Below are 21,381 nucleotides of genomic sequence, written 5' to 3' on the forward strand. Positions count from 1 at the left end.
CAGCCCTGATGAGTACACATCATCCGGCTCTGTCCCTGAGCGTCTGGGACGGGAGGCTCACCATTTCTCCTGGTAGAGCTTATCCTGCTACTAAGCAGAGTCCTCTTGGTGGCCTCCCACCCCCAACTCTCTCAGGTCCCTGTGGCTCCAGGAGCTACACACCAGTGGATCTTCCCAGCCCAGCTCCCACCCCCACACTCTTCACTGGCCTGGTGCTGAATACTGCCCCCTCGCAAGGTGGAGGTCTCGGGCCTCACGGGACATTTCTGGTGGGATCTGAGCCTCAGGTGCACACTGGCAGGTTCTTTCCACCCACTCAAGATGGGGAGCTTTGCCTGTGGTACGTGTGTGATAATTCTGGTGACCTGACACTGGGTTTTCTTTCAGGCAGTGGGTGGAGAATCTCTGGCCTCCGCCCTCCCCAGGCAGCCCCAGATGTATGTTGTGCAGTGCCGGGCATAGATGCATCTGTCACCTGTACCATCGCCCCACTGCCCCATCCTGGGCAGGCGGTCCCTGGTGGGCAGGCAGCTCGGGGTGAAGCTCAGGAAAGGGAGGTGGCTGGGCCGGGGTCACGCAGAGCCAGGGCTGGACTTGGATCTCAGACCCAGGTGTTGCTCACCACCCCTCTCCTGCTATTTCTTCTTGGAACTTGGGAGAGGATCCCAAAAGGGGACTAATGTTACTGAGCACCTGTCCTGTGCCCAGTACCAAGGCCACACCCTGATGTCCACTGCAGGAGGGCACCCCATTTGCAAGTAGAACACTGAGGCTCACAGGAAGAGGAGGAAGCACCTGAGCCCCAGGCCATCCCTGGGGGAGGGAGACCCCTGCTGAGGCCGTGGGGCGAGTTTGTTTGCAGAGAGGGTTGAGGCTGGAGGCCTGGAGAGACCGTTTTATTCACTGTGGCCCTCTTCTTCCTCCTGAAGCAGCGCTCACAGCCTCACCCCCAGGGCTTATGGTGAGGCACTGCACCACCTAAAAAGAATCCCCCAGCAAATGGGAACATGCTCCTCTCCGCTTGGCTGTGTGGGCAGGGCGGGCTGTGCGAGGCTCACTGCTGGGGTCTTATGGCTGCCTCTCTTCCTCCCAGGGCCCAGCTCTGATAGGAGCGTGCGATGCTTGAAAGGTAGGAGAGTGGTAAGGGACCGGCAGTCCTGGCCGCAGCACCAGGATGACAGTGAGAGAACTGGGAAGGCCTCAGGCTTGAGCCAAGCCTAGAGTGACAAGGAGGACTGGCCAGTGAACAGGGGCACCTTGAGCAGAGGACACCGCATGGGCAAAGGCCTGGAGGCGGGAATGTGTGGCCTGTGGCTGCAGCGTGGGGAGGGAAGTAGACATTGGGCTAGAGAGGTCAGTGGAGGTCTCTCAGGTTATGCATGCTGTCCCCAAGGCCAGGCCAGGCCAGCCACCACTCAGAGGTCAGGAGGCGCAGTGGACCCAGCCCCTCAGTGAACCCCACACCCACATCCATGTTCCAGGTGGCCAGTTTCCGCGTGTGCTGTGCTATGCGTGGGGCAGTGTGTCGGTGTGGCTGGTGGGTGGGGGTTAGTGTGTTTGTGAATGTGGCAGGTCTGGGGCTTGGACGTCTTTGGGTATATGTGTGAACATGTGTGTCCTGGCCTGTGTGTTTTTGTTATATGAGTCATGGGGTGTAAACACAGTTTATGTGTATGATGTGTAGTGTGTGTGTGTGGGGTGTATGCCCTGTGGTATGTGTGTGTGTGGTGTGGTGTGTGTATGTTGGGGGTGTGGTACGTGTGTGGGGGAGGTATGATGTGTATGTATTGGGGGTGTGCTGTGATGTGTGGTATGGTGTGTGTGTGGGGTGTGCATTCATGTGCTGTGGAGTGTGTGTGTGGTATGATATGTGTGGGTGTGTTATGTGGTATATATGTGGGGATATGGTATGTGTGAGTGAATTGGGGTGTGTGTGTTTAGGTGTAGTGTGTGTGTGTGTGTGTGTGTGTGAGGGAGTTTCTGGGTCTTGGTGTCTGTGTGTGTGTGAATCCATGTGTGTGTGTTGGTGTCCTGGGGCTGTCTCTGACGTGTGGCTTGGTTGGAGGGAGAGGTGTTCACATCAGAGTGTGTGAGTGTCCATGTTTCTGGGCCTGTGGCTGGTGGCTTGGTGTACGTGTGTCAGCCATTCTATGCTGTGTGCTCTCTGCGGAGCCCTGGCCCCTGGCAGAGCCTCTTTCCTCATTCCAGACAATGTCTAGCCACAGCTCTGCACTGGGAGAGCCCCTGGATCCCACCTGTCCACTTGGGCCCAAGAGAAGCTGACTCAGCCCCTCCTGCATCTCCTACTTTCGGGGGTTCCACATGCCCTGGAAGGGTGACTCTCTTGATCCTTGCTGGCCGGCCACCTTTCCAGGAGATGCCTCAACGGCACTGCTGGGGACAGGAACCCATTTCTTGCCCAGACAGGAACTTTTGCCAGAGAAGAGCCCAGCCCAGAGCTGTCAGTGTGTTCCTGGTGAGGAAGGGTCAGGGTGTCTGCAGCCCCCACCCCCTCAGCCTTGAGATCCTCCTCCCAAGGACAGGCCCACCCGGATGGGCTCCCAGAGAAGGTGTATGGTCCCTCTGTCCCGTTCTCCCTTGCCTCACTGTGTGCCCCCCAGCCCTCCCTGGCCTGCCAGCTCCTCTAGGTGCTTATGAAGGCCCAGTGAGCAGATGGTCTTGCCTCTCATGGCAGTGCTCGATCATGGCTACCTGGGACCAGAGTGTGCCCAGGGCACAGACCTCGGCACTGGAGGTGAACCCAGGCTCCATCCCATGAGTGAGCACTGGGACTCTGGCACTTCACCTAAACTCAGTTTCCACCTCTGTAACAATAGGGGTTGCAGGATTCGTGAGATGGTGTTTAGGGAGAGCTTGGCCCAGTCCTAGGCACATGGTCAATGTGATAGCTGCTGTTCTGGTCAGTCCCCCCACATGCCCCACTTTCCATTCATGTATGCAGGTGGCACTGCATCCCCAAACACCAGACCCTCGAGAGCCTCATGGTCCAAATCAAAGAGCCCGGGTCAGTGCCCTCCAGCCTCACCCCCAGGACCCTCCTCCCGTCTGTCCGTTCCATTCTTGCCTCAACCTCCCCACAGAGGACTGGCAAAGCCCCAAACTCTGAGGAGACCCTCAAGGAGCCCCACGGGGGAGCACAGGACAGTAACCTCAGGCCAGCCAGCGGCCCCTCCCAGAGTGCAGGAGCGAGGAGCGGCCCTCAGTGCCCAGCTTGCTGGCCTTTAGAGCTGGCCAAACGCAGGATTATTTGACATGTTGGAGAAGGAGCTGGCATTGCATTTCTCCCATCCACATCATTGTTGTAAAGTAACTTAAAAGTTCGTACAAAAATGAGAAGTTGATCCCTGAATGGCCTGCCAGACTTTTGTAACCCAATATATTTTACCCTTAAACCAGAAATGTGTTTATTTAGAAGCAAGTCACTGGCAAATGCTAAAACTGAAGGCATTTCCTCCCCTGCCCCCGTGCCATGCCCTGTTCCCCCAAACCTCCTCTTCACTCTGTGTCCAGATTCTTAGTTAGAGCATGAGAAACTGAACCCTGCCTCCTTTTTGGGCCATGCCAGCCGCAGGCAGGAAACTTGACATTCATTAGGCACCAGCTATGTGCCAGTTCCTACACTGGGCATATTCTTTTATTTACTTCTACCAGCCGTTTGTGGTGGCCCCATTTTAGAGAAGAGAAAAACGAGGACAGAAATGAGGCGTGACTAGCCCAGATTCAGGCTCCCGGTGGTGGATCCCCAGCACGAACCTCTGTTTGCGTGACTTGATTTGCAGCACTTTGGTTTGCGGCACGGTGTCACCAACTCACATGTGAAGCAGGGCCCTTGGTTCTTCCCCAGGAGCCAGAGGGAGAGAAGAGCCATCACCTAGTGCCAGCGGCATGCCAGGCACTGTGCTGGGGCTCCCCTGCACGCTCTTAGCCCGTCCACAGATGCATAAAAGGCTCTGAGTGTGGCTTGCTGAGGAAGGTGGACCCACCCTGCAACTTGAACGTCTGAGCCAGCCCCCAGCGGATCTTGGGCTTCAGCCCTCCCTCTCCCCAAGCCAGAGCTTGAGGGGTCCCTGGGCTTGGCCCAGAGGCGAGGATGCCACCCCCTCCCTGGCTCCTGGGATGGCTCCCCTCTGTCTTTCATCTCCTGCCCTCTGCTCTGTGAGCGGCACGCAGCAGTAATGGATTGCAGTGGACATTTTTCAATTAGGTTCTGATTTTCCCCTGCCTGTCACTATAAAACTCCAGATGGCCTGGGGCTTCACGGTTCCCGGGGTATTTTCCCTGTTTTTTTAATCTTCTGTTGTAACACACCCCACATGTGGGAATTGGGCCTTTCAAGGCTGTTCTGTGGATCAGCTGGTACTTTCTTCTCCACTGTGCCACCTGGTTTTCCTTTCTGCATGGAGGCATCCACTGTGGGCATCGTCCCTTCCCAGCGTCAGCTCTGGGGCTGGGCCCAGGCCTGGCCTTGCCCCAGGAATGGAACCTGTGACGCCTGGTGTGAAATGACAGTACTAGCTCCTGAGAGAAAACTTGCTTTTTGGTGCTTTAGGTAGGAGTCCCTGAGGCAGTGGCCAGAGTGGTTAGGGACACATATAGACTCATCAGCCAGACCCAAGGTCAGATTCCTGCTCCGTCACTGACTGGCTGTGTGACCTGGAGCCAGTGACATCACCCTTCTGAGCCTCAGTTTCTTATTCTGCAGAGTGGGCTGGGAAGTAGCTTCCTCGGCGGGGCACGTTGTCTGAATTAAATGAAACACACACAGCACTTGGCCTACGGTAGGTGTCAGAGAAAGTGTCACCCAGTCACTACTATCATTCTGAATTCACCCCAACTTCATCTTCAAATATATTTTACTGTTTGTGTATTTTGGGGTAAATAAGAAAAACCTAACCACCTATTCTTACATTTTTCAAGATTGTTATACACGCCTGCTTTTCCTTCTCCCCATCCTGGGTACCCCCTGCCCTCAGTATCATCTTCTCTGTTCCCATGGTGTGGGAGCCTTTCCTTCTAGCCAGATCAGTCTGTTGTGTTTTTGGTTATTTGAGCCAGTGTGTCTCAAATCCACCCTCGACAGAAGGTGCCTGTATCATTCTCTGCATGGACAGATGGCGTCAGAGCGCTGATGCCTCTGCACACAGGGGTTCACAGAGCCCCCACAGTGTGCCCCTTCTTACATCTGCGGTATCTGGTCTCTGACAAGTGAAATGAGCTCACCCTGATTCATCGGGTCGGGAAGCGTGGAGGCCAGCTTCGCACCCAGGCTGATCTGAAGCTGGAATGCATTGGTGTGGGTATGGGGGTTGGAGGGTACAGATGCCACCAAGCCAGCACCGAGGGACCAGATCATGCTGGCCAGAATGCCAGGGTGAGGATCTGTACATGTTGAGGCACTGGGGAACCATGCAGGGTTTGAGCAGGGAGGGACACAGAGCTATGGGCTTAAGTCTTCTTTTCAGATAGCTCGTGGAAATGGGTTGGGAAAGGCAGGAGGGAGGCAGGATGGCACCTGTGCAGCCACCCAGGTAAGTGATGCTGGGGTGTGGATTAGGGCAGTGGGTGGATAAGAAGAGAAGGGGGCAGACCTGGAAGGTGATTACAAGGTGGCATTTCCTGGGCTGGTGACTAGTTGGATGCAGGGCCCAGAGAGGAGGGAACATGTTCCTGGCTCAAGCATCCAGGTAGAAGGTGGGAGGTCAGGGGCCCCACACCCACCCAGCCATCCACCATGAGGGACTGAGAGGCCCCAAGGTGGGCTGGCCATGTGCCAGCAACTCAGGGCCATATGTGCTTGAGGCTTAGGGGCCCATGTCGCACCCTCCTGCCCCGGTCCAGCCCAGTGCCTGGACTCATGGTAGGTGCTTAGTAAAGGTAGTTGGAAGAAACAGTGACAGCTCAGACCCAGGGCATCAGCCCTGCATGACCTGGGGTGGTCCAGCCAGCAGAAGTCGCACCAGAGTCCCTCAAGTGAAGAGCCTGTGCCACATCAGTCCTTGCATGGAGTGGCTTCTGTGAAGTCTTTAGAATCAAAAATCCCCAAATTTGCCTGCTGCAGAAGGAACCACTACCCCATGTGTTTGAATGAAGGGAGCCCCCAAAACTCCCATTTCTACTTTCACCTCTCCTCTCCCTGCTTCCCTTCCTTCTCTGCTCAATAGATCCTTAGCTGTTTCCAGAACATATCCCACCTCTTCCAGCCTCCCTGCTTTTGTTCATGCTTTGCCCTCTCCCTGGAATGCTTTTCCTGGCTCTGTGTTTCTAGCCCCTGCCTGGGTGTCAGGGCTGAGCTCCTCTGTGAAGGCTTTTGTAGCTCCCCAGCCTCTGCCAGCCAGAAGCCCCCGGGTCAGCCCCTTCCTAGGGCTCTGAACACGTTCCAGTGTGTTTGGAGCTATGGGTCTTTGACGCCCTTGGGTCTCAGCTTGGAGCACACTGCCAGGCACACAGAGGGGCAGCTGAGTGAGGCAGGAGGATAAGAACCTGTGTGCTCAAAGAGGAGAGGATGAGTGAGTGACTCGCAGAAGTGCGTGAGTGGAAGGATGGGGGGTGCACAGTAGCAGGGATGGGGTGGGTGGTCAGGTGGGGGTGGAGGGATGGGGTACACAGCTGGCTTTCAGGCCACAGGGCTTACCTCGTGTTGCAGGCACTTCTTTCTCAGGAGAGATGGCAGTTCTGCCTATGGCATAGCTCAGGCTCAGTGCCCCTGGCACAGGGGGAACAATCTCCCTCTCTGAACCCCCCACATAGAGGCACTTAGCCCTTGCAATGGGGGTCCAGGGTCTGCTCTGCCAGCCTGTACCCTTGGACACTGGCAGCAGGAAGCAGGTGTCTGTCCAGGACAAATATACCATACAGCCTGAGGCGACCAGGGTGTCAGGAAGGCCCCGCCCCTGTGGCATTCCCTGTGGTGCAGGCCCCATGGAATCATTACGATGCCCTCGGGTCATGGTGCCATTACCTGAAGGTAAGTCCTCCCTCCACCTGAGAAACCAAGGTCGAAGCCAGGGACGTGCTAGATGGCTGCATTTCTGCTCTCACAAGCCCCATGCATCCATTCTGCAGCATCTGTGCCCCCATAACCCAATGGTGGGGGTTCCCTCCCTGCAGCCCTCCCAGCCCTACACAGCCTATGGATGGGGCCCCTTCAAGCCACGCCCACCCCAAAGGCTACCTCACACTCATTGGAGGCTGCTCCTGGGACCCAAAGAGCTCCCCCTAGGCTGGGTCTACACCAGGGTCTGTGTGTGTAACCCCTGTGCTGGCTGCACCCTGAGCATCAGCTCCCCATCTGTCAGTGGGGACAGTAATGCTTGCCTACTGGGCAGTGAAGAAGATAAGGTGCCACATTTGTGACAGCACCAGGCCCAGCAGAACCAAGCACACAATAGGTGCTGAACTGATGGTCGCTCTCATCCCTCTTTCTGTGCCTTTGTTGTCCCCATCTGTGCAGTTGTTGACTAGGAAGGACCACAGGGACCTTGGCAGGCAGCTGCAGGCAGATCCTATAGGCCCTCAAGGCCCCTGGCGTGTTTGGGATGCTGGTTCTGATGGGGCATGACTCTGGCTCTGCCAGGGGTGCCTGCAGCATCCTCATCCCAGACCAGTCCTGATGGGGCAGTGCCCCTTCGTCTGCTGGTACCTCTGTTTCCACCTGGAGGGACGGGCCACTCCCATCAGGGCATCCTGGCCAGCTGCTTATTATACCCCAGCCTGTGGCTCAGCTCTGGAAAGTTCCAGGGGGCGGGGAGCAGAACAAGGCTGGGCCAACATACATGGGCACAGCACGGGCATCAGTGCACACGCACTTATCGGGGTACCTTTCCACACACTGGGGTAAGGGGGTGTACTCACAGGGGTGCGTGGACTGCATGCCCAGCAACCCCCATATCATGCTTCTGTCCCACCCTTTGCCCCATGATTGAGATGCCAGCCCTGCTCTTAAGGAACTCTCAAACTCTCAGCCTGGAGGCATGGGGAGAAGGCCATGGCTGTGCAGGGAAAACCTACCCCACAAGCTCATGGGTGTCGCAGAGGATGGGGTGGGGAAGGTTGAGGCAGGCTTCTGAGAGAGAGTGCTTAATCAACAGGAGTAGATGTTTGCGAAAAGAGCAAATAAAGGAAAGGCATTCCAGGCCTAGGGAACAACTGAAGCAAAGGCCTGAGGGCATGGAAATTCCTGACAGAATTCAGGACTGTTCAGACACAGTCTCACTCCTGCAGATCACGCGTGGAGCGTCTGCATGGGAGAGGCAGTTGGGTCCATGTTGGAAGACCATGAACACCAAGCTGCAGATCCTGTGTTTGAAAAACGTATGAATTAGATGGTCAGAGAGTTGGAAGGGAAGGAGTCCCAGGAGGGGGACAGTCCGAACAGAGGCAGAGCAACTGTGCTGAGCAGAGGGTTGGCCAAGGCAGGAATACACAGACCTCGGGGAGAAGATGATGTATCGATCATGGTCCACCATCCAGCACTCTCCCACAGTCAGGAAAATGACGCAGCCTGGAGGAGTTATTGCCCTCTGCTGCAGATACCTCCCTGCCCTGCATGGGCCAGAGGGGAACAAAGGATGCTGAGAGGAAGCCCCACTCTCCAGCCGGGCTCCCCCATCTCACGTTGGGGTGAACTTGGCACAAGGCCATTGCAGGCGAGCAAGGGAGGTGCCTTGCAGCCTATTTACTGCCCAAACAGGATTTCCTCCTGGTTTGGATGCATGAAAAAGGCACAACATCTGGAAGTAGGAAGCAGAACAGCGTCTAAAACCCAGCTGTGGGCAGATAGCCTTGGACCCGCCCCAGCAGAGCACGGCCCCGAGTTGTGACTGGGCTTCCAGGGGACAGGCGCAGAGGGAACTGTCCCGGGACCATCATTGTCTCTCGTGTCTCTTGTGTCTCTCATGTCTGTCTGAGCAGCTCTGCCCTGGCCTGTGCTCCATCTGCCACCTCTGCCCTGGATGGGGCGTTGGTGACCCTCATCTGGAACTGCTACAATTGCCATCTTCCTGTCTCCTCCCCCGGTCCCCACTTGTCACCAGCAGCCAGAGAGGTCTTCCTAGGGCATATATCTGACCCTGTCCTTTCCCTTCTTTAGGAGAAGGGTCTCCACTTTCCCCAAGGTGGAGTCCAGGCTCACTGGCCCAGCATTTGAGTCCCTGCTATCTGGCCTCTGAGCTCCCTGCAGACTCCTTGCCCAGTAGAGCCCAGCCCACCCCCAGCGTAATGAACCCCACATCAACCACTCAGGGGCCTTCACAGGGAATCTCTGCCTTTTTCATGCTTTGGTGCCTGCCCTTCCTTGGCCTTCAGTGTGCGTCACCCCACTATCTTCTTTGGATCTGTTGGTGGCAGTTCAGGGCTCGGGCAGGGCCAGAGACAGAATGAGGTGAATGCATCAGTGTTGGGGGAATTGCCTACCTGTGTCTCCACACTGCTACATATCTGAGCTCGCTACAGTCATCAAGCCCGTGGAAGCAGCTCGCGGCCCACAGGCTGCCTCAGGCATCTCCTCTGTGTGGCCACAGCCCCTGTGTCTCCCTCCATGACATCTCAACCACGTCGCTTTATGGTGGTGTGCGTGTGTGCGTCTCCCGCATGGGCCCTCTACACCTAGAGGGCAGGACCCGTGTCTGAGTTCTCTCTGCAGCTTGGCACTCACCGCAGACTGGAGCCAGTCTGTCCCAGTGAACAGCCTCGCACCAGAAATTACTCAATGTGCTGAACAGCCTTGAGCCAAGGCCATGAAAATCAGCCAGGTGGATCACAGGGTCTGAAATGAGCCCACAGTCCTCTCCAGGCACCCAACCAGCTCCTCCCCCTACTCCCCGCAGATGAGCCCCAGAGAAAGGATGTGAAGAGCAGGCTTTGGGAGCGCCATTCCTCGGGTAACACGGCTGCTACCGGCTCATCCTTGGCCACCTGCTGCTGGGAGCCCATGCTGGCCCCTGGGTCAGAGGGGCGGGGTCCCATGGGCCCTAATCTGGGTTAGTTGCTCATGGTTGGCTGTTCAGCCCTGGACATGGAGGATGAAATCAATGGCTCATGAGAGGGGGCCAGCCTCCTCTGGTCCCTTCCTCCTCAAGGGTCACCTGCCCTAGGAAGGCAGCAGGCATAGCAGAGCCACCTGGCCTTTGGCATCAGACTTGGCCTGAGTCCTGTCATTGCCATGTCACAGCCCCGTGACCTTGGGCAGGTCACTTGACCACATGGAGCCTCCATCTCTGAGATGGGGACATTAATGCCGTATACTTCACAGCTGTTGTGTGTCCAACACCAAGCACCACACCTGGATGTAGCAGGTGCCCGTCAGCGCTGGTCCCCTCCTCCCACCCTTGCAAGCACATGGCCAGAACATCAGCCTGGCTGGGACAGGGACAGATGGGGAGAAGTCGGAAGGAGCAGCTCATCACACTGAAGGAGGAGAGGCTGCTGCTTCCGCTAGGCAGCATTTGAGCTGACTTTGAAGGCTGAGGGAGGTTGGTGGGTGGCTGTGAGGGCTGAGGGAGGTTGGTGGGTGGCTGTGAAAGAGGGGACACTCCTTGCTGAGTGACTTGAATGAACAAAGGCTGGAAATTGTCTGGCCAACCCCTGATGTTGATCTAGGGTGTGGGGTGGGCCTAAAGAGAGGTGTGGAGGGCTGTATATGGTCACAGAGCCACAGGATCTATGAAGGGCCCTTCAGTTTACAAACGTGGCTCTTGTTTTGACAGCAGTTAGCATCAACTCTGTGCTCCAGACGGACAAACCCCGTGACATTCAGTGTCCCACCCCCTGGGGCCCTCATGTCAGCCTTGAGTGGTGGCCACACAGTCTCAAGCTTGAGAACAAGGAAACAAGGCGCAGAGGGGTCAAGAGCACTGCCCAAAGCCTCTCTGGGACAGAGCCCAGTTCAGATCCAGGCTGTGGGTCCTTCCCTATTTCAGCTCTCTGTGCTGGGACACACGCCTGCCCTGATTCGGGGCTGTGCTGTGGTCAGGGCAAGTGCCTCGTTTCCAGATGGCCCTGGGGAGGGGAGCCTTTCGGGTCCAGAACTGGAAAGGCCACTTTCTTCTCCAGCCCTCACGCCCTATTTCTAAGTCAGGGTGCTATTTTTCTGGACTCACCAGGCCTTTCCAGATAAGGCCTGGGCCCTGAGCACTTCATGGGGAGCTGATCCGGAGCTCTCAGAGGCTCCGGCAGGATGGGAGGGGCAGGGGTGCTGGGGCCAGGCAGGCCTGGGGGGTTAGTTTCCATGCAGGGTTGGGGTGCCCACCGGGCTGGGAGTTCCCCTCACCAGCCTCTCCTGCAGTTTGAAGGCTGCAGCAAGGCCTTCTCACGGCTGGAGAACCTCAAGATCCACCTGAGGAGCCACACGGGCGAGAAGCCGTACCTGTGCCAGCACCCGGGTTGCCAGAAGGCCTTCAGCAACTCCAGCGACCGCGCCAAGCACCAGCGCACCCACCTAGACACGGTAGGCCCAACAGGCAGAGGCCCAGGGCGGGGTGGAGGATGGCCGCACACCTGCCACTCATTCAGTGCAGAGCCCCTGCCTTACCCTGTAGCCCCACTGATGTTTGGGGCAGGAGATGCTTGGCAGGGCAGTGGGTCGGATGGCGTCCTCTGCATTCTAGAATGTTTAGCAGTTATCCCTGGCCTCTCTCCACTAGATAGGAGGCAATGTTCCCACTCCCAGTCGCAACAACCAAAACTCTCTGATGCCAAATGTCCCCGGGGGTGAGGGGAGGCAAACCTGCCCCAGTTAAGAAGCAATGCTTTGGCCTGTGGGTACCAGCCTGGGCACCAGAGCCGTGCACAGCCTCATGGAGAGAGCACATTTGCCTTCCTGTGTCCCCTCCCCAGAACCTGTCAGCCACGCCAGAGCAGATTGCTCCCTGCTCTTCCCGTCCCCTCCGTAGACACAGGTCAGAGGCTCTCCAGGGTGGTCTTTTGTCCGTTGAGCCCTGCAGGTGAGGAGCGGAGGTGGGCAGTGCCTAAGACTCCAGGCTCCTGCAGGTGACCCAGGCCTCCAGATACTGGCTCCCTTCCCACCTTCCTTCCCTTGTTTGCACCAGGCACAGGTAACAGCAGCTTTATTCCAATGTCTGCCCAGGGAGCCCTCCATGTGCCGTTAATAGAGCGCTTCCTAAAACTTCACCCCCCAGGATCTCATACAGACCCTGTGCTCTGGGCAGGGGCAGTCACGAAGCCATTTGACAGATTAGGGAAGTGGGACATCTGAGGCCAGTGCCTGCTCACCATCGCACAGCTGGACGGTGGCAGAGCTGACTCAGACCAGGGCCTTACACTAGGCCCTGGGTGAGGGGCACGTGCCTGAGGAGGACCCCAGCCCCCATGTGCTGCAGGAGACTGGGGTCTGCAGCAGAGCCATGTCCGGGCCCCAGGCTGGCTTCTCTATGCTTCCTGCAGGTGTTTGGGGAACTCTGTGGGTCAGAGGCTGGGGGATTTGGGTGGCTGCCCCCCAGCCCGTCCAGTTCACAGATGAGGAGGAAACAGGGGCCCAGGAGGGCAGCTGACCCCTCCAGGGTAAGTTGGAGGCCATGAGACAGCAGAGGTCAGAGCTGAAAGGGCACTTGCAGGTCTCTGATGCCAGCCATTTACCTTAGAGCCGGGAAAACCGAGATCCAGAAAAGATTCAGTGCCCAGAAAACAGCAGGGAAGCAATGTTCTTGGGGCCAGGCCAGGCCCTGGGGGGGACACTCTGTATATCTGGCCCCACAGTCTCACACACACTGCCCCCAGTTTCATCCTGGTGACCAACCAAGATGGGGCCCATTATCCCCATTTCATAAATTGAGACTCAAAGAGACTGAGTCATCTGCCCTGTCCACAGCAGGTGTGTGGCAGAGCTGGGATGCAAACCTGGGCTGGGCCACTCCAGGTCCAGTGCTCTCTGCTGGAAGAGCTGATGTGGCAGGCATCTTGGGGGATGCAACAGAGCAGAGGGGTGAGGGTGGCAAGGAAGGGCCCCATCCCCAACCTGAACCCAACAGTCCTCCCGTTCTCAGCTTCATTGTCACAGGCTGTGCTACGGACATGAAGTGAGGAGCGGTGCTAGCAGATCTCCCTGCCTTTGTCACCTTTTCAGCCCAAGGGGCCCGTGGCACCCTGGCCCAGGTCCTGAGAGGCACGCTCTGTGCCCCAGCACCCCCAGTTATGTCTCCCAGAGGCCACAAGCCAGTGCTGACAGTGCCAGGCCTCCCTGCACCCTCTCCCCACCCTCCCATGCCTCTTGGGCCACCTTCCCTGACCCTCCTTCTTCCTCCCTCCCTCCTTACTGCATTTCCTGGACCCAGCCCCAAAGCAACAGGCCTCTGGCCCCCACTTGGTGTGTGAACAGAGCCCCAAGGTCTAGGTCAGGCCAGGCCCAGAATGAGCCTGCAGGCTTATCTCAGGCCTTCGTCTCCCCAAGAGGTCCCCTGGAGGCCTGGGAAGTGCAGCCGCCAAGCCCAGCACCCCACTCGGATCCACCTCCCCACATAAACACCGCAGGCAGCTCTGTGTTGCTAGTTTGCTGTCCCAGCACCCGCCCCCAGAGGCCCCTCGGGTCAGGCCCCTCACAGGGCAGGGCCTTGCTTTCCAGAGGGGACCAGCCATGTCCCTAGCTCACCTCTGGCATTGGAGAATGTGGGATTCTCTCCATGGGCGGGAAAGTTTCTCAGAACAGACTGGAGAGGACCAGGCCAGGGTTCTGACCGTGGCCCTGCCTCCTGGTCCTGGAGGTCTGAGGAAAGCCCCTGGCCTCCCTGGGCCTCCTGAGAGGTAAAACCCCTGCTTCAGAGAGCGAGGGAGGTCAGCTGAGGCAGCAGGTGTGAGGCCCCGCACATGGACTGGGCAGCCTTCCCCTGCCTGTCCTCTTACTGATTGGGCACTGACCACATCCTGCCGTGTCCCAGGCTCTCAGTGTGGGGCTCGAGTCCTGAGTGCACAGATCCCCTGAGCGGACTCGAATAAGCCGCTGTCCTGCATGGGGCCTCAGCTTCCCCACTGGGATGATTCTCTCTCCCCTGCCCACTTCACTGGACCATTCGAGGCCACCGAGCAGAGGAGGCATTCTAGCAGAGGCCTGCACACGCTCCCTCCCTCTCCCCGCTGTGGGATCTTGGGCAAAATGTAGGTCTCAGTTTCTTCTTCTGCAAAGCAGGATGAGTCTCATGGGGTGGGTGTGGGCTCAGGGAGATGGCGGATGGCCGGTGCTCAGCACAGGGCCTGCACAGGGGAGCGCTCCCAGCAGAGCTGGCCTCCAAGTGCAGACGGGCAGGGGCTCTGCAGGGCAGACTCACTCGGAGCGTCCTCATTACAGACAGAGGGAGGCCACCCGGTGCTGCAGCCCACATGGCCATTCCAGGCGGAGCTTGGCTGCTGGCTGGGGACGGCCACAGGGTTTCCTGAGGGCTCACGGGGAATGGGGCCTGAGGAATGTTCTACACACGTCAGGCCCTGGAAAAACAAACACAGGGATGGGCCTTGCCGCCCGTTTCCAGGCAAATGTGCCGGCAGACACAGAGCCAGCTTGTTTGCTTTTAGACGAAAGCGAGTGGATTTGTATCAGCATCCCCAAGGGACAGTCCTGGGGCCGGCTCAGGGACAGGGCAGGGCCGTGTGTGTGCCTGGGCACATGTGAACGCACGTGTGTGTGCCGTGCGTGGGTGTGTATGATGTGGTGTGTGTGTGTGGTGGTGGTGGTTGTTTGTGTGTGTGTGTGTATGGTGTGTGAGAGAGGGAGCCTACCTCTGGGGTGGGGCAGGCTGGGGGCAGCAGGGGCCATCCGCGGCAGGCCTCCGCTCTCCCTCCCAGGCCAACCCCGGCAAGCTTCTCACTGCTGTCTCTCTCTTTTTGCTCTCCTCCGTTTCTTTAATCTGGCAACTCTCCATGGCAGCACCAAGGTATGGTCGTCTCTTTCTGCTTCCCCTCCTCATGAGGTCCCAGGGCCATGGGTACCTCTCCCTGGGTCTGAGGTTGGCCTGGCCTCTCCTTAGTCCAGCAGGGGCAAAGCTGCCTTGAGGTTCTGGGGGCAGTTCCACGTGGGTGTGTCTGGCAGGACACGGTAGTCCCTGGTACTCACTCTGAGAGGTGTCATTTCCTCCAATCCTTCTCCTGTCCCCTGCAGTCCCAGCAGGGCAGAGGCTTCTAAGAGAGCAGAAGCACTAGACGTGTCCATAAAGGGAAGCCTTGTGAGCTTCAAGCCCCAGCAGCGGCCAGAGTCCTCAAGCAAGGTCCTGTGGAAGCCTTGGGAGAGATTGGGATTCAATTAGAGCCACGAGTCCCCTGCCCTGGGTCACTCAGACCTGGGATGAATCAGACAAGTCGCTCCCTGGCTGAGAAGAGGGACACTGAGCAAACCCAGCACATAGGCTAGACAGCGCTCAGGGGGATGCTCTGGCCCGGGGAGGAGGTGGAGGATGCGAGGAGAGCTTGGAGAGGAGGTGGCTGCGGGAGAGCTGAGGAGGTGCTCGTGGTGGGAGGTGTAGGGCCTGCAGTGCCGGGAGATGGCCTGTAGGGCACCAGGGAGCCACCAAGGGGTTTCAAAGGCAAGAGCGGGTCTGTGAGAAAGACCTTCCCCTCTGGCTGTGTGTGGGGAGCCTGAGGCCTGGAGGGCAGGGTGGGGCCTGGGCAGGAATTCAGGAGGGGCAGTGGGGATGGATTTGGGGTCCACTTCTTATATTCTGGATGAGCCATGGGGGCCTGAGAGGAAGAGACTTGTCCACTCCCCATGCACAGGGCACAGCCCCCAGCCCTGCCAGACTCCCCAGCCTCCCCAGCCCCCCAGCACCCCCAACCTCCCCAGCCTCCCCAGCCTCCCCGGCTCCCCCACCTCCTAGCCCCCCACCCCTCCAGCCTCCCCAGACTCCCCAGCCTCCCCACCTCCCCAGCTCCCCCGCCCCCAGCCTCCCCAGCCTCCCTACCTCCCCCACCCCCGCCCCCCCAGCCTCCCCACCTCCTCAGCCTGCCCAGCACCCCCAGCCTCCCCAGCGCCCCAGCCCCCCAGCCTCCCCAGCCCCCCACCTCCCCAGCCTCCCCAGCACCCCAGCCTCCCAGCCTCCTTAGCCCCCCACCTCCCCAGCCTTCCCAGCCCCCCACCTCCCCAGCCTCCCCAACACCCCAGCCTCCCCAGCCCCCCACCTCCCCAGCCTCCCCAGCCCCCCCAGCCCCCCCAGCTTCCCCGCCTCCCCAGCCTCCCCAGCCCCCCAGCCCCCAGCCTCCCCACCTCCCCAGCCTCCACCTCCCCAGCCTCCCCAGCCCCCCACCTCCCCAGCCTCCCCAGACTCCCAGCACCCCCAACCTCCACAGCCTCCCCAGCCTCCCCAGCCCTGTGTTCTCAGATCCAGCCGTGCTTCCAGCCTCTCACAGCTATTGGCAGGAGGACCTGGTTTCTTGTGGCCCCAAGAGCAGTCCGGTGCCTCTGCACCTACCTGCAAGGTGCGGTCAGTGCCGCCTAGCCTGGCCCTGTGTGGGTGCCCCCTTCCCCTCTCCTCCTCCCCATCTGCAGAGCAGCTGCCTCACTGCACTCCCTGTCTGCTCAATGCTTACTTGCAGCTGTGGGGTCCAAAGGGTGGACTTGGCTCAGAGCCAGGGTCCGACCTGGAAGAACCCTTAGACCTCAGATGGCCCCATTTTTCAGAGAAGAAAGGTGAGACTCAGAGAGGAGAGGCAACTGACCTGAGGTCCCAGGATGGTGGTGGAATGAAGACACAAACCCCTTGCTCTGCTCCCAGGCCAGGCGCCTTCCCCACAGCTGGGCCAGGCTGGCTGAGGCAGAGTACTCTTGGCCTGCAGCCAGCCTCTCGCCTGGTCACCTCCCCACAGCAGGTCACGCAGAAGCACATGTCCCGTAGGGATGGGCCTCACTCACCCCACCCGTGCCCCCCATGTTACAGAAGCCGTACGCCTGTCAGATCCCTGGCTGCTCCAAGCGCTACACAGACCCCAGCTCCCTCCGCAAGCACGTCAAGGCCCATTCAGCCAAAGAGCAGCAGGTGCGTAAGAAGGTAAGCCAGCCCTCCTCATCTGGCCTCCTCCCACCTCGCAGCCGCCTGCACCGCACCAGGCCAGGTGCCCACCCTCAACACATGCATCTGCCCACCCACTCGCCCTGTATGCCACTGTTCGTCCATCCGTTCGTCCGTCCGTCCACCTCCCACCTGCCCTTAGTGTCTCTGCTGATCCACAGCCCTTCCTTCCACACCCCCAGCTGGCCCTTTACCACCCACAGACTGCCCACCAGCTCCTCGCCCCATGCATCTGTGCACCTCCCACGGCTTGTGTGGTAAACACATGATGTCCAGCCTTGTGCTGGGCACGGAAGATGCAGAAATGAAAAAGCACGTCCCCGCTTTCAGTGTCCTGGCAGGCGACAGCAGACACAAAGAAATGATTCTACCTCATGTCATTAAGATGGCGAGAGAGATGTGCAGAGAAAAGTCAGGGCACAGATGAGGGGACCTTAGCCCCTCTGGGTGGGAGCAGGAAGGTCTGTGGAGGAAGTGGCGTCAGTCATGGGTGCAGTGTTTAGGGGTGTGCGCGCGGAGTGGGCCCGCGGTGCTTGCCTCCGCTGGCTCTGCACCCAGGCACGTGCCTTTGGGCTTCAGGTTCCTCAGCCATCAGAGGGGACAACAAAGGACTTGCTTTAGACAGCTGCGGTCAGGAGTAAATGACAGTTTATGCTGAGGGTTTAGAACTGTACCTGGCACAAATTTAAAAGTTCAAAACAGAAATTGGTGTATGTGTTCATTGGTCTTGAGGAAGGACTAAGTGTTGGGCCGGTGAATTCAGAAGAACGCTCCCCAGAGTGACTGGCGCTGAGAGGGCTGAAGCCTGAAGCCCAGTGTGTGCAGGATCAGTGGCCAAGCAGCGCAGTGAGGAGAGGTGGTGTGGGCAGGGCTATGTCCAGGGCACAGTGGGTGCCATCGAGAGGTCTTAAGCAGAGCAGGGACATGGCACCTTGAGAGGTAACCCTGAGGGCCATGTAGAAAATGGGTTGAGGATGCTGTTTTGGACGAGCCGTGTGTGAGTTCCTGAGGGGACTGGGCCATGGCAGGAGGGACAGGACTGCAGCTGGGGGCAGAGCCCACCTGGCTGGGTTAACTCACACCTGCACTCCCATGGAACTCCAGGGCCAGGGAGTGAGGGTCCTTGAGTGCCAGGGAGGGTGTGGGAGTGAAAGAAACACCAGGGGCCAACTCAGGGACACTGGCATGACAGAGGAGGACAGAGTGGGAAGATCGCATTTATTGGTTCAACCAGATTTACAGAGCACCTACTGTATTCCAAGCATTGTTCTGTGAACTGTGGACACTGCCAGGAATGAAATAGCAGAGGCCTGCAGGCTGGAGGAAGCAGCTGCCTCAGGCCCTGGGATAGGGAGACAGCAATGGGGTGCTGGGAGCAAGGGGCCTCAGTGGGAAAGAAGATGGGAGGGGACCGCCAGGCTTGGGAAGTTGGTCTCCAGCCTGCAGGCAGTGGGGAGCATTGGAAGCTGTGGAGCAGAGAGGGACGTGGTCAAATCCTGCGCCATGAGCTTTCTGGTGAAACACCACCTCCATGTTCCCTGAGGAGGGAGGGGATGTGCTTTAGCCCAGGTGCCTCTGAGGCTCAGGCACTGTACCTGGGGCTTCATATCCTGTATCTCATTTAGGCCTCACTATAGCCCTAGCTCCCCAGCTACTCGGAAGGCTGAGGTGGGAGGATCATTTGAGCCCAGGAGTTGGACTGCACACCAGCCTGAGTGACAGAGCAAGACCCTGTCTCAAAAAAAAAAAAAAAAAAAAAGAAAAGAAACCACAGCCGTAGGTGTGGGCACTGTAATTCCCATTTTATTTTATTTTTAGAAACAAAGTCTCACTCTGTCACCCAGGCTGGAATACAGTGGCACGATCATGGCTCATGGCAGCCTCCAACTCCTGGGCTCAAGTGATCCTCCTGCCTCAGCCTCCTGAGTAGCTGGGACTACAGGCATGCTTACTGCTCCTGGCTTTTTTTAAATATTTTTTTTTGTAGAGATAGAGGTTTCACTTTGTTGTCCAGGCTGGTTTCAAACTCCTGACTTCAAGTAATCCTTCCACCTTGGCCTCCCAAAATGTGGGGATTAGAGTCATGAAACACTCATTTTAGAGATGGAGAAACTAAGGCTCAGAGAGTTAACAAACCAGCCCAGCATCATGCACCCCAGAAGTGCCAGAGCCAGGGTCCATCCCAGACCTGTCTGCTTCCAGGGCCTGAGCTCCATTCACTGCTCTCAGGTTGAGGGCCTGAGTGGGGACAAGGGAATGGCCCAGGCTCTAGCAGACTGGAGCTCCACACCAGGGAGGCTTCTGTCCCAAGCGGACCAGTGCCTGAGGACCAGAATCCTGTCCTGGCTTTCCCAGGCCCCATGCTTGGCTCGCACTGAGCCCCCGGGGACTTGGGGCCACAGATCTGCAAACTTCCCAACAATAAGCATCCATTAAGAGCCATCAGGGATGATGTATCTTTCTGGGTAAAGCGACCCTTGTATTATGACAAGTCCTTGGCAGCCCTGCTGCGTTTCAGAGAAAATTAGAAATGCTTTTCTTCCTTAATTCTCCTCTCCTGCTGCTCCTAATCCGATCGACATTGCGGTCTACAAGAACATGCCTTGGCTCTCTTTTGCCAGAAACTTAATTTACATGGAAAACAGCTGCTGGGTCAGGGAGCCAAGAGCCCATCTCGAGGCTGGGCATGCCTTCTCCAAGCCTGGGCCTGGCCCTGTTGTCTTAGGAGGGCAGAAAAGCCCTCAGGGCTGACTCTCAGCTGCTGTGTGATGTGGGGCAGGGCTCTCACCTTCTCTGGGTCTGTTTTGTCCTGGGGAAGATGAGCATTTGGCTGAGCCAAGCTTTGGGATTTCCCTGAGAGAAGGGGCCCTTCCCAGGTGCCTGCCCCAGTCATCACCCAATGTCCTGAAGGCCTCACCCTGTTCCCATCCTGGCTCTGGAAGATGTTCTGAGGTGACTGTCTGGGAACAGCCAAGGGTTGTTGGCCAAAGATTTGCTTGGGTTACTGGGTGCACCCCAGCCCAGGCTCACCCTTAGCCAAGGGACCTCAAGTCTATATACTGATCCATCGTGCCCACGATGGGGTGACCAGATGGGGCTCGGCCAGCTGGAGCTCAGCCACCCCTACTACAGCACTTCCAAAGCATGCCCCCAGCCATCGTCACTCTGTGTCATTACTCCTCATGGCAGCCTGGGGTGAGGCGTGACTGTTGCTGCTTATTACAGGCTGGGTAGGCAAGACCCAGAGAGGTTATGTTATTTGTCCAGCATTACACAGGGAGTAAGAAGAGGTAGGATGGGATCCAAGCCCAGCTCTTCATCCCTAGCCCTGAACTATTTCCACTGAACCTTGTACCAAGAAGGAAGAAAGAAAGAGCTGGGGGGGTGGGGGTTGGGGGAGGCTGACTGCACACCTATTGCGCTTTATTCCTACCGGGTCCAATCACCGGTGCGGCTGCACAGAACGCACCTGCAGAACTCAGCTACCCATCGGAGGCCACACCTCCCACAGGGTGCTCCCAGCAATGACTGAGTGTGGCAGACCCAGCAGGGACACTGAGGCAGAGTCTTCCTAGGAGGCACTGGACTCCCTGACATCCAGCAGACATTGGCTGCTGAGGACTCCCTGAGTCCCTGTCCCGGAGGCTCCCGCTTGACCCCTTCTCCCTGCCTCCTTCTCTCAGTCCTTGGGCTCTCCCAGCCCATCTAGTTCACAGATGGCATGTCTCCCATTTAAATCCTTGCATGTTGAATCCCATCTTGGCATCTGCTTCTCAAAGGACCTGGACTAACAACATCTTCACGATGTACACAGTCAGCCCATTTCACAGATGGGGAACTGAGGCACAGTTCTTTCTGCAGTCCTTTCTGCCCTGTCCCCTAACGTGAGGGTTGCTGGTGGGCAGGGGTCTCACACTAACACCTCCTTTCCCTCTGCTTGCTCCCCAGCTGCATGCGGGTCCTGACACCGAGGCCGACGTCCTGACCGAGTGTCTGGTCCTGCAGCAGCTCCACGCGTCCACACAGCTGGCTGCCAGCGACGGCAAGGGTGGCTGTGGCCTGGGCCAGGAGCTGCTCCCAGGTACGTGTGCGGGGAGGCAGGGCCAGGGGCGTAGCCCAGGAGGGGCCTTTCTCTGCCCACAGTCAAGGACAAGTGATGCTCAGTGGGCCGCCCACATGGGCATGACTTGTTGCAGGCACTCACTCATCTGGACTTGGTTGCCTCTGCCTCTGGCTCCCTACTTCCAATCCATCTTCTCCCTGCAGCTCGTCTAACTAGGTGGACGTTTCCTTCACATTATTCTGTGGCTCCCCATTGCTCAGGGCATGAAGCCCTCACCCGTCTCAGCCTGGCCTTCAA

At 58.1% G+C, this 21,381-nt stretch overlaps 1 protein-coding gene across 3 annotated transcripts in view; it reads left to right on the forward strand.

Moving 5' to 3' along the window:
* The window catches only part of GLIS1 (GLIS family zinc finger 1), a 236,260-nt gene that overhangs the window by 200,762 nt on the left and 14,117 nt on the right, over window positions 1-21,381 (forward strand). For 2 of the 3 annotated variants that reach the window (XM_009458124.5, XM_016918723.4), the window contains exons 5-7: window positions 11,303-11,464; window positions 16,890-17,000; window positions 20,970-21,102. In XM_009458124.5, the coding sequence (XP_009456399.3) occupies window positions 11,303-11,464; window positions 16,890-17,000; window positions 20,970-21,102 (406 nt within the window). The remainder of the gene's footprint in view (window positions 1-11,302; window positions 11,465-16,889; window positions 17,001-20,969; window positions 21,103-21,381) is intronic. The other variant, XM_016918718.4, reaches the window with a different exon arrangement.

This window comes from Pan troglodytes, chromosome 1 (genome assembly GCF_028858775.2).
Source record: "Pan troglodytes isolate AG18354 chromosome 1, NHGRI_mPanTro3-v2.0_pri, whole genome shotgun sequence".
NCBI classification, from domain to species: Eukaryota; Metazoa; Chordata; class Mammalia; order Primates; family Hominidae; genus Pan; species Pan troglodytes.